This window comes from Jaculus jaculus, chromosome 14, assembly GCF_020740685.1.
Source record: "Jaculus jaculus isolate mJacJac1 chromosome 14, mJacJac1.mat.Y.cur, whole genome shotgun sequence".
NCBI lineage: Eukaryota > Metazoa > Chordata > Mammalia > Rodentia > Dipodidae > Jaculus > Jaculus jaculus.
In genome coordinates this window covers 22,934,585-22,947,611 of record NC_059115.1, presented here as the reverse complement: position 1 = coordinate 22,947,611, position 13,027 = coordinate 22,934,585, and the positions used below count along the sequence as shown (strand labels likewise).

At 48.9% G+C, this 13,027-nt stretch overlaps 1 protein-coding gene across 7 annotated transcripts in view; it reads right to left on the bottom strand.

The window, feature by feature from the left end:
* The window catches only part of C14H4orf50 (chromosome 14 C4orf50 homolog), a 102,176-nt gene that overhangs the window by 42,707 nt on the left and 46,442 nt on the right, over positions 1-13,027 (bottom strand). For all 7 annotated transcript variants that reach the window (XM_045133640.1, XM_045133646.1, XM_045133647.1 and 4 more), the window contains 4 exons: positions 10,632-10,688; positions 9,152-9,334; positions 3,412-3,460; positions 1,530-1,648 (listed from right to left, as the gene is read on the bottom strand). In XM_045133640.1, the coding sequence (XP_044989575.1) occupies positions 1,530-1,648; positions 3,412-3,460; positions 9,152-9,334; positions 10,632-10,688 (408 nt within the window). The remainder of the gene's footprint in view (positions 1-1,529; positions 1,649-3,411; positions 3,461-9,151; positions 9,335-10,631; positions 10,689-13,027) is intronic.

Genomic DNA, 13,027 nt, shown 5'->3' with positions numbered 1-13,027 from the left:
CAGGCCAAGTGGGCTAGACGCCACTGCCTATTCCTTGGGCTGTGTGAGAACAGGATACCCCAGCGGGGAGCTCCTCTTCCCCTCCCAGTCTCACTCCGCTTCCCCGGTCGCTGCCTGTGGCCCCTGCTCACCAAGCTGGTGTTCACCAGTGCTGCCCTAGCTTCCACTTGCTCTCACCAGGCAGGTGAGAAGCAAGCCACAGGTGGTTTCTCCAGAAGATGAAAACTCAGAAGGTGTTTCTATCCCTAGACAGAAAGTCAGCACTGTTGCTACTTACCACCAGTTAAAAGATGGCCAGTGCTATCGTTGCTGAGTAACAATCCTCTGCGGGCACAGTAATAAATGCACATTTTAGAGACATAAGGTCATCAAATTATCTCAACAGTCTTGACACATAAAATGTTGTCCATGTTCCAGATAAAAGTTTAGTACAATCGTGGAGGTAGAAGAGACATCAGAGGAATAAGATGGGAAAGTGATGCTGGGGAGATTCCTCAAAGGATAATTCACTCACTGCTCAAGCCAGAGCACCCACGTGTTATCCCTAGAGCCCATGTTACAAAAAGAGAAGAAAACCGGAAGCCATGGTAGGCTTCTGCAATCCCAGCATGCTGACCTGGACAGTGGGGGTGGAGATAGGAGAATTTCCCCAAGGTTTCATGTTGAGAAGTACAAAGGATAACAGCAGAAGGATATTTAGGGAGGAACCCTACCTCAAATGGTGTAGAAAGGTGAATCTGACCTGAAAGTTGTCCTCTGACCTCCACACATGTGCACTTGCACACACGCACATGCATGCACAACACACACACACAAGTACACATGCACACAAAGATGGAAAAATGAATAATATGTTGAAATACAACAAGGGAGACCCATTTTCCACTCACAATGGAGACTTTTTGTTCATTCCTCCCAATGAGGTTCATGCACACAACAGCTCTGCCAACCTGACTGTAAATATGGTGAATTTGCCTAGCTTGCCTAAGAGACAAATCTCTGGGTATGTCCACGAGGCATTGTCTGCACCAGGCTAACTGAGATGGGAAGACCCACCCTAACTGTAGCTGGCACCATGCCATCGTCTGAGGTCCTGGGCTAAATACAGAGGAAAAAGTGAGCTGAGCCCCAGCATTCATTGCTCTCTGCCTCTTGACTGCTGAGGAAATGTGACCAGCTCTATTTCACATTCCACATACTGAAATAAACTTTTCCTTCCGTAAGTTACTTTTGTAACTAATCAGGAAAGACCATCAGAATCTCCAATTAGGGCGCAGTGTTGCCACACATGATGCCCTGCAGAAAATACCAAGCCACAGAGCATAAGACTTACAAAAACAAAAGCTGGAAAACATAAAATAGGGAGCAGGCCTTGAATTGGGGGCCTTTTGGCTTTAGTCTAGCTCTTGAAGACCCTGTGGGCTCCGTGTGGATGTGACCTGAGTGACTGATGAAGTAAGCTCCCAGGATGCGCACGCGGGCTGCGCTCTCAGTGAGAAACACATTTGGAACACAAGGTATGCTCTCACCTTCAGGGAATCCAGCCAAGTGGCCCATGCCGTCCCCTCAACCTCTGGAAGAGGCCAGGACGCAACCAAAGGGCTTTGCATGGCGTTGTCTACTTCAGAATCCACCAGGTATTCCTGAGCTAGAAGAGAACATGCCAGTCAAGCCACAGCCCAGGGATCTGCTTTTAAAATCAGCAGGTCCTGAAATCAGCTTCTCATTCTCTTGCCATCTCCAGCCACTCCCAGATCTACATCCCCTGTGATAGAAGCCCTTTAGGTGTCTTTTGAACTCTCCAAGTAACACAACCCTTGGTAACACCATGGTCATGGGGACTCCCACAGCACTGTCTCCCCACCCCCCCCCGCCACTGTGCTTTCAGTGGGGAGCTATCAGTGTGAGGCTACCCCTCCACTCCCTTTGCCAGCTCTCTCGTCCACGTGCTCCCTGCAGATGGCACGGGACAGCCTCCAGAGGCCCAATGCAGACAAATGACCCTGTCAGTCTCAGTCATTTCCTTCTACAATGGTGAGGAGCCCGGGAGGGAGAGTGCCTGGAGTCACACAGGAAATCTGTGGCAGAAGCAGGACCAGCTAGAAGTCATACTTCCCCTGCTGTGGAGACAGGTACTGACTCAAACCACAGGGACACAAGTGATGCTGCAGAAAGGCACCTCATCCTGATCAGAAGAGGCTGTTTTGTGGGGGTCAATGCCCTTGTGTGGGTTTGAATGCAAAATGTCCCCCATAAACTCTTATGCTTGCATACTTGGTCCCCAGCTGGTGGTGCCGTTTGGGAAGGCTGTGGAGCCTTTGAGAGATGAAGCCTTGCTAGAAGTGTATCACTGACCACTGACCATGGGCCTTGGGGTGTTACAGCCCAGCCCTGCTCGCTACACTCAGCTCGTTCTTGCTAGTTCCTTCCTACTGATGTGAAGAGGTGATGCTCAGCGATCTGCTCCTGCCATATTGTTTTCTTGTCATAATGAAACTTCCCTTTGAAACTGTAAAATGGAAATAAACCCTTTCCTCTCATAAGCTACGTCTGATGAGGTGTTTTGGCCCAGCAATGTGGAGCTGCTATAGTCTTGCTATGCTCTAGGCATGATATAGAAAGTTCATATTATCATTCCTTGAACATCAGAGTCTGCAGCTCGGATCACACAGCTGGCAAGAATGGAATCTAGTATAAGAGCCATGGATGAACTGATCGCAAAAGCTCAGTCCTGCTGTAAGCACAGCCCTAATAAGCACTCAGAAATCCCACCCAGCACCACAATGCTAGTACAAAGCAATTATCACTCAGGGAGATTCTGTTGGATCCATTAGCAACTTCATTTCTTTTTCATAATAAAATAATAAAACAACAAAAGTCACTATTTATCCTCCCTCTAGTTAATCAGTAAATATTTTAGTTTCCCACCTAGCCTAAGTTTCCAATCACATACAGATATGCATGTGACTAATTATATGAGCTATTTATTCCACGGCCTAACATATAACCCCTGTGGGCTTCCATGGTATGTCAGCTACCTTAGGGACTATGCTATATTTCATAGGTGCATGGGCTAGTTAACACTGAGGGCTTTCTCCATTCTCCATTCTCACAAGCACAGGGCAGGAACACACCTGTCCCCAGAGCTTTTCTGTAGATGGAATAATAATTTAGGACAGATGTCCAAGACTGGGGAATGAAGCAGCATTCACACAGATACACAGGGCTGAGGAATTTAAGTCTCTGTGATGTCTTACATCTAGACAAGAAGGCATGAGTGAGGCAGGAAGGAAGAGGGAGGAATGGGCTGCTCTCTTAATCATGTGAACTTGACAATGTTCAGTGCTCAACTGGCCCACTGGGCTTTGGCTTTTGCTGGCACACACACATGCCACTGAAAGATGCACTGACCTCCTCTGGCTGCTGTCTCCTCAGGGCCCATGTCCAGCTTGTAGCTTGTCTGAAAGAAAAGACAGCATCGTGGTTATCCTGTGTGGCACAGGGCAGCAAGGAGCCTTGCTAGATCAGAAACAGTGGAGCACTGTCTCCCTGTGCAGCAGTGCGCCACCTGCTGGGGAAGCCGAGTGTGGCATGGCTCAGAAGGCAGTAGGAGGGCTTTGCTCTTGGGGACCACATGCTGGGAACCATTCCATCTTCTTCCTCCGGATTAAATCTCTCTTAAAAGAAAATTTTAAGATAATTAGGGTGTCTGGTGGACCCAGAGGTCCCGGGTACATCACCCAGTAATAGTAGTGGGGTGAGCCTCCATCTCTTTTCCTCTTTGACATCCAGGCTTCCAAAGTCACAGGGAAGGGACAACACAAACACATACATGCAAACATACCTACATAGAAAGATGTGTCTCATCCCCTGGAGCAGGGGCAGTGGGGGAGGACAGGAGGCCCACTCCAGGTGAGTTCCTAGCACCAGGTGGAACTATCCCTAAGAACTGAAGAAACCGGCCTCACCCTTGCTCCCATCTGTAGCTGAAGCTGGAAGATGCAAGACCCAGTCCCAAGTGGTCCAAGTAGTGTTGGGGAGCTGGTTGAGCTCGCATGGCTCCATGGGTGACCAGAGAGACAATGCACAGCCATCTGGACCCCAGGGATGCAGAGCAGAGAGACAAAGGGAAGGCAGTGCCCCACCCCATGTCTGTGCCTCCAGTGGGAACAAGAGCTTGCTAAAATACTGTCACCCTCCAGAAAAGTCCAGAAAAAGCAATGGAGATGAGACTCTGCTCACCACAGTGACATGATCAGACCCAGCTCCTCTTCCAGAAAAGGTAGAACTAATCATCTCTGCCCTTTGAGTGAGCTCCTCTGTAGAGGGACAGCCAAGGGCAGAGTGGGTCTCAGCTGTGTTGCCAGGAAATAAAAACAGCCAGTCTGTCGTGGGGGGTGGGAAAGCTGCCACCATCCAATTCCCATCTCTCCATGTCCGTGGGGAGTTTGAGCCTCTGTCCCAGGAAAAGAAGCAGAATGTGAGCCATCCAGGATGCTGTGGGGTCTCCAGGGCTGTTTCTGGAAGGCCCCTGTCAAACACACACAGGCCCCACTACCAAGCAACCTTGTGCTCTGCACAGCCCAGCCAAGCCCATCAGTCCCTCCCCAGAGGCCAGGCAGCCCTTCTGGGCTGACAGCCAGAGCCCAAAGGCCTCCATCAGGAACCCCATCTGTGTTCCTTGAAGTGACAGCCATTGTCCCCAAGCGCTCTGGACTGGCTTCCTGTCCAGCTGCCAGTGGGAGGAGCCTCTCCAGCCGCCACGAGGGGCTCAGCTCAGGCTTCCAGCTGCAGGAACAGAGGGCTAAAAAGTATCTGGCCAGCCCCTCAGGCCTCATTGATGTAGTATTTCGGGGTTCAGGAGGGGTCTCAGGCCTGTGAACCCCAACTTTTGGGTCCTGCTCCTATTTTAGCAAAGAAATGATAAAATGGACTCTGAGAAGGATAAATTATGAATTAGGAGGTTTGCTGTAGAGGGAATGAAGATCCAGGGAGGCTAGCTGAAAGACGCCAAGCCAGAGAACTGTCCTTGCCCTGCTGGAAAGGGAGAGGGGAGACTGAGAAAATTCCCAGGAGAGAAAAGACTGGAGGCGCTCACACTCACACGTGGAAGGCAAAGCAGAACCTGAAGTCCCCTTCTCACAGGAGACCCGAAGGATGAAGAAACAGTGAAGGACTCAGAGATTAAAGAAAGATCACACATGTTACAAAGTCAGAAAGCACCCAACCCAGGTCACATAGACACATGGCAAGCAGGCAAAGACCCAGGCTGACAGAAGTGCTCTCCTGCAAGGTGACAGACAGACTACCATGAATGTCCAGGCAGGTGAGATCACAGGGAAGAAAAGGGGAGGCGCCCATGGATCAACAGCCTTCACATAGATCAGACATCCAATTAGGATGAGCCTTGTTAGACTCAGTTGTGTATGGAGAGACCTGATTGGTTAGTGGACCTGGGCTGACCCAGGAGGGGCCAAGACCTGATTGGTTCATGGACGCAGGGGGCTGACCCACAGAAGCTGAGTTGAGGAGGAAGCCGGAAGTTCCTGCAGCTTTGTTAGCTAAGACAGGATAAGATACTGGTTCCAGGACAGACAGAATGGCATCTTCTTGTGCCATCTTTGGGCCTCTTATTGTTAACTGCCTGCAGAAAGCTGTCTTACTCCTGCTTCTCCTTCATCACCCTATTCTCACTCCTCTGGGACTTACCTTCCGGTAGGAAGCAGCCAACCCCATAAACTCAGCAGATAACATACCTCTCATCATGACTGCTCCCCCATCTCTCTCTTTCTATCCCTTTTGGTTTTTCGAGGTAGGGTTTCACCCTAGTCCAGGCTGACCTGAAATGCACTATGTAGTCTCAGGGTAGCCTTGAACTCATGGTGATCCTCTTACCTCTGCCTCCCAGGTGCTGGGATTAAAGACATGCGCCACCACGCCTGGCACTTTTGGTTTTTTGAGGTAGGCTGACCTGGAATTCACCGTTTATGCCCAGGATGGCCTCGAACTCACAGCAGTCCTACCTCTGCCTCCTGAGTGTTGGATTAAAGGCATATGACACCACACCCAGTCCCCCCCTAAGTCAGCCTGTCCAGCCACAGTGAATAGACCATGTAATACTCCTTGGAGCTTTGCTTCATCCCTGCCTCACTCCTGAGGTATCTACTGTGTCCCAGTACTGCACCAGGGCTAAACCAGAGTCCGCCCTCTTTCCCTTTCCTTCTCCAGCCCACTAGCGGAGAAGAGTACTAGGCATGGAGTCTGGGGCTTTGGATTTGAGCCTGGCTCTGGGAGATCTCTGAGCCCTTAGAAGGCCACATGGTCTCCAGTCTCCACCTCCTGTAGGCTGTTGGAGGAGGAGGATTGAGACGGGCAATCTTCAGGGTTGGGACAAGCATCCAAGCCAGCTTTAGCCTGCATCAAGCAGCTGTGAGCAGCCCTGAGGCCGTACGTGGAGGCAGCTTGTATGGGAAACAACTTCACTGTGTTTACCTCAGAAACTGCAGCACCACCAGGAGCCCAGCTAGTGGTGGGGACAGGGGAGGCTGACTGGTACCTAAGTACAGGGCAGAGAGTATGTGAGCAGACATAGTTGAGCAATACCCCTCCCCCCATTCAGAGCCAGGCAGAGTCCTAGGAGAACCTCCACTGGACCTGGGCCAGGATTGATGTCCTCGACCCCACATAGCCATCAGCAGGGCCTCTGACCTGGGCTCGGGTTTCTTCTTTGCTGGCCTTCAGGAGAGAAAGCTCTCGTGTACCTGGCTCTTTTTTTCTTTTCAGTTCTGGGGATGGAACCCGGGGTCTCATGTGTGCTACATTTCCAGTGGGTTTAAGTTCTTCTCAGTTTAAGGAACATTTCTCAAGACAGCTTCTGTGCTGGGCACTGGAGAGGCAGAGAGGGTCATGAGTACTCCGGCCTACAGAGACATGCCCACAACATGGATTCAGGGCAGCTGTCTGGGCAGGGCCACTCTGAACTGTGTCTTAAAGGATGGACAGGACCAGAGGCTGCAAACATCCTGGTGGAAAGGGCCAAAAGTGCAGAGGCACCTATGACAACAACTGCTGGTGACCTAACATGATGACATTTGTGTGACACATTTTGTCCCCTGCACTGTGCCATCAGAATAAGGTACAAATGATGACCCACAGCACTCAAAACTGGCACTACCCAGAGGAGGAGCCAAAGAATGTGTATGCAGGGGGTTGTGGTGGTTTGATTCAGGTGTCCCCCATAAACATAGGTGTTCTGAATGCTAGGTTCCCAGCTGATGGAAATTTGAGAATTAATGCCTCCTGGAGGCAGTGTATTGTTGGGGGTGGGCTTATGGGCTTTATAGCCAGTTTCCTCTTGCCAGTGTTTGGCACACTCTCCTGTTGCTATTGTCACCTTATTATGTTGGCCAGGGGGTGATGTCCACCCTCTGCCATCATGGAGCTTCCCCCTCAAACCTGTAAGCCAAAATAAATCTCTCCCCCCACCACCACAAGCTGTTCGTGGTTGGGTGATTTCTACCAGCAATGTGAACCTGACTGTAACATTAATAGTAGTACTGAGGAGTGGAACTGCTGTTAGACACCTATCTATGTGGCTTTGGCCTTTGGCCTTTGGGAGCTGGTTTTCAAGATGAATGTGGAAGGGCTTGAAATCTTGGCCTAAGAGATGCCTTGAAGTACTGTAAGAACAGCTTGATGGACTATTCTGGTCAGAGTTGAAAGACCTGAATCCAGTGAGAACTATGGACTGTGAGGTTTGTCTCATGAGTGTAACAAAGAGATTTGCTTGTACCAGGCTAGAAGCAGTTTGTATGAGAAGCTTTCTGCTATGCCCCTGTCCTGAGAATTTGTACAGACTTGCATTGCAGAGAAATGGACTGGTGTGAGCAGAGGGATATGGCACAGAAATGGAACCTTTGGGCTGAAACTTCTGCACATTCAGCTACAATTATATGAGAGATTACAAACTTTGAGACTGGATCAGCTGACTTGAACTGGGGCAACAGGAAGTGTGTAGACTCTTTATGAAGGTGCCTGAGTAAGGAGTGTCCTATTCTTTAAGGTCTGCTTTATTCCCCCTGGATTAACAAATTGGCACCCTACCTGGTATTATGCAGTATAAGAAATGCAGGGAAGAGGGGGTCATTGCGCTTGCAGCACAGTCTTGTGTTTGGGAAACGGCCATGGGCAGTGTGAAGCAGGTTTGCTGGATTACCTGCATGGGGACCCAATGGAGCTATGAGGATGGACTGTGGTTTGCAGTGGAGACCCAGAGCAGATGCTAGGACCATGAGATGGCTGCTAAGGACAGCTGCTGGCCCCAGTGAAGTTTTCCAGAACTGTGAGTAGCCTAGCTGGAGGGGTGGAATTGTAATGCCAGAGACTTGTCGCTGGTTAGAATTATTGGAATTGGAGACTTGTCACTGACTAGAGTAGTTGTACTTGCAGCTACAAAGTTTGATGTTTGTCCTGTTTAAATCTTGTATTGGTTGAATATTTCTTTGCTATGCCCAATGCCGTCTTTTGCAGTGTGAATGCTTATTCTATGCCATTGTGGGTTTGGGGGGGATTTTTTTTGGTATTGTGGCGCAGTTAAAAGACCTTGGATTGCAGGGATGTTTGAACATTATTGGAATTGATAAAAAACTATGCGGACTGTTAAAGTGAATAAATGCATTGCATTTTACATCACGTATGGTTATCAGTTTATGGGGTCCAGGGTTGGGAAGTGGTAGTTTGATTCAGGTGTCCTCCATAAACTTAGGTGTTGTGGATGCTAGGTTCCCAGCTGATGGACATTTGGGAATTAATGCCTCCTGGAGGCAGTGTATTGTTGGGGGTGGACTTATGGGTGTTAGAGCCAGTTTTCCCATGTCAGTGTTTGGCACACTCTCCTGTTGCTATGGTCCACCTTATGTTGGCCAGGGGGTGATGTCCACCCTCTGCTAATGTCATCATTTTTCCTGCCATCATGGAGCTTCCCCTCAAGCCTGTAAGCCAAAATAAACCTCTTTTTTCCCCACAAGCTGCTCTTGGAAGGGTGATTTCTACCGGCAATGTGAATCTGACTGCAACAGGGTACAGGGAACCTGGTGGGTTGGAATAAAAAGAGCCAAAGGAAGCAGGAACAGGGCTGTCTATGGGGACCTACCTCTGGGGCTCCAGGGCCCAGGAAGGTAGCAGCATACTCAGCCAGTGCCACATCGTTGAGCATGTTCTGTGCCCATCTGGAGAGCAGGAGGTTCCCAAACCCATGCCTCTGCATCTCCCACAGCAGGTGCATGATCAGGTGGTTCCTCTCCTGGCACTTGCGGACCAGAGAAGCCAGTTTTGCCTGGAAGGGAGAGACCAAGGCACAGGCTGGACTCCCTGCTGCCCTCCTGATGGGCTCTGGGGTCGGGGTGGAAGGGCACCATAAACATGGACTTGGATTCTGTTACTTCTGAGTTCTGTGCCCAGGTGCCTCTCCACACCTTGACTTCCAGTCTGTACAATGGGCTGTCAGAGGCACCAGGAGACAGGTGGCAGAGCCCCCACCTGACCCCACCTTTTCCTTTTGTCTCAGGTTTGTAAATTACAAGGCCTCCTTCTTCCACTTCAGATGAGCAGCGCTTGTCACATGATGTTTGCAGGGAGTGGGCAACTCACAGCTCCTGACTTCTCAGGTTTCTTTTACTGTTCAGTCTATGGCGTCCTGGAATCTCAGCAGGACTTATTATGCCATGTATATCTATCTGTATTTGTATCTACATAAATTTATTTGCAAAGAGAAACAGACAAAGAAAGAGGGAAAGAGGATGGGTGTGCCAGGGCATCTAGCCACTGCAAACAAACTCCAAATGCTTGCACCACTTTGTGCATCGGGCTTTACATGGGTGCTGGGGAATCAAACTAAGGCAGAATGTCTTCTATGTGACCAACTCAAAGGTAGTAAGGCTCAGACAGATGTGGAAGTCAGGGAGGGGAAGTGGCTCATATTTCTGCTTAAACTGAGTCTTCCCAAGGGAGGCAGGATGCAGGATTCCTGGGTGTCATCACCATGTTTGGTGGACATCCAGTGAAGTCTTTGCCCTATGCACCCACCAGGAAGGAAGGGCAAACACTCATGCTTTCTCCCTAAGCCATGTCCAGATTAAACAAGTTACCTCAGCCAAGACCTTGTCCTGCTATCAAGAGCATGTGAGCCCTGTGGGCCTGCAGGGCTGAAGTGGGAATTTAGCCCAGGCATACATTTTTGATAGGGACCTTTCTAAGGAAACATGGCCAGTGTTTATATGCAATAATGTGTGTGTGTGTGTGTGTGTGTGTGTGTGTGTGTGTGTGTGTGTGTACAAGGGAAAGAGAGAAACTGGAACACCAAGCAATAAATGTGAGGTTCAAAGGATGGCTTCCAGGCTGGTCACACTGTGAGGCATCTTCAGGTTATGCTCTCAGTTTAAAAAGCAGGACATGGATACAAGCACATGGGTGTTCTGGACATGTGCAGGGTGATGGGATCTCACATGAAGAAACTGCATGAAAAGCTTTGTTCACATGGGAGCTCAAGTGACTTTCATCTCCATCATTCTTCTCAGTGTTTTTACACAATATTGACAGAGGTTTTTATGGACAGATGATACAGGCTTTGTCACCTTCAAAGGACTCATGGCCAGACGCGCTTCATGTTGCTGTTCCCGAAGTTCTTCAAGCTGCAATTGAGGCACATTTGTGAGCATACTGTGCAGGCAGCCATATGTGTATATATACATATACGTATGTATACATACATATATATATAATTTGTGTGTATATATATATGTATATATATATGTACGTATATATGTGTGTATGTATATATGTGTATATATATATATATATATATATATATATATATATATATAATTTGTAAGCAGGAAGAGAAAACGGGCATGCCAGGGTCTCTTGCTACCACAGACAAACTCCAGATGCATGCACCACTTTGTGCATCTGACTTTCTATGGGTACCGGGAATTGAACCTGGGCCCGCAGGCTTTGCAAACAAGTGCCTTTAACTGCTGAGTCATCTCCCCAGTCCTGGTAGGCTTTTACAGCAGCCCATTCTTCCAGGGAGGGAGGTGCTGGCCTGTGGCTGTCTCTTTTTTCCAGCAAGCAGAGTGAGCAAGGGCCTTTCCTGTCCCCCACTGCACAGGACCAGAGGGAGGCTCCAGAATCCAGGACACACCCCAGGGCCACAGGAAGGACACCATCCCTGACCCCTGCCCTGGAGCCAGAGACTCACTCACCCTGGTATGAAACCTGAGTTCCTGAGCCAGGTGCTCCAGGTCCTGATCCCAACCCTGCCACCTACTGTGGCCTTCTGTGAGCCACTTATTCTCTCTGCCTCAGTTTCCTTCTTTGTAAACTGGGTGCTGCTACTGCCCACTTTATGAGGGTACAGAGACCCAGATCTGGCATCTAGTTGGCACACAACAAATGCCAGTTTGGGGATTGAGAGGGTGGAGACAGGAGGATCCCTGGGGCTCCCTAGTCAGCCAGTCTATCCCTCGCTAAATAAAGGACATGAGCATGGGCTCAGTGACAGAGTTAGTGTTAGGGAAATAAGGGGAAGAGCAAGGAGGATGCTAATGTCTTCCACTGGCTTCTGCATGCATGTGCCTCTATACACACATGAACATATCACCCCCCCCCACAGTACTATATGAATCTACTTTATTCCTAGGTTCTACACACGTGAACATATCACTCACCACAATACTACATGAATCTACTTCATTCCTAGGATCTACACACATGAACATATCACACCCACACCCAATACTATATGATTCTAATTCATTCCTAGGTTTTATACACATGAACATATCACACCCCCCTCAATACTACATGAATCTACTTTATTCCTAGGTTCTGATAGATTCTTGTGGACTCTAGGATATCCTACAAAAAAGATCATGAATAATTATTACATGCCAATTAAGATTAGTCAGTTCTAGGCTGAGGGATGGCTCAGTCAGTAAAGTGCTTGCCTGGCAAGCATGAGTGCCTGAATTGGATCTCCAGCATCATGTAAAATGCCAGGCGTGGTGATGCATGCCTCTATTCCAGCACAGAGGAGGCAAAGGCAGTGGATCCCCAGGCTCGTTGGCTAGGTAGTCTAGCTAGACTGGTGAACATCAGGCTCAGCAGAAGACTCGGTCTCAAAGAATAAGGTATAGAGTGACTGAGAAAGACCACACATACACACACACACACACACACATTCATGTACACCTGCAAACATATACACTAACACCCATGCACACATCACACACATATACACACACATTCATGTACACCTGCAAACATACACATTAGCACCCATGCACACATCATATACACACACGCACATTTTTTAAATTAATCAGCTCATTAAACTAAGATCATTATGAGTTGATGCAATCATACAAAATGAGGCAGAGATTCCCTGCAAATTTTATCTGGTTTCCTACAATGGAAACATTTTACACAAGTATAGCCTCACAAGAAATTGAAATTAGTCCAGCCTACTGGTGTAGTCATGGTTTCTGCCATTGTATGTGAGAGTGCATGTCCAGGTCTGTGTCAGTTCACCCTGTGGAGGTCTGTCTGTCCACCACGTGGACTAGATCCTGAGCAGTGTCTCTGCAGGTCCGTGTCAGTTCACCCTGTGGAGGTCTGCCTGACCACCACGTGGACTAGATCCTGAGCAGTGTCCCTGCAGGTCCGTGTCAGTTCACCCTGTGGAGGTCTGCCTGACCACCACGTGGACTAGATCCTGAGCAGTGTCCCTGCAGACCTTTCCCTGACCTTTACACTCTCTCTCACATACTTCCTGCAGAGGAAAGACTTTACCTCTCTCAAGATAATATTTTGAAGCTGTGACATTTTTAAGCCTCTTCTGTACATATTGATCTTTTTAACAGAGTTTACCTTGGTGGAGAGGCTCTTCATTCCATTCTATATTTCAGAATGAGCTCCACAGTGTGCGCCCCCAGCATCACAGGAAAGCCTCCATCCCTGACCCCAGCCA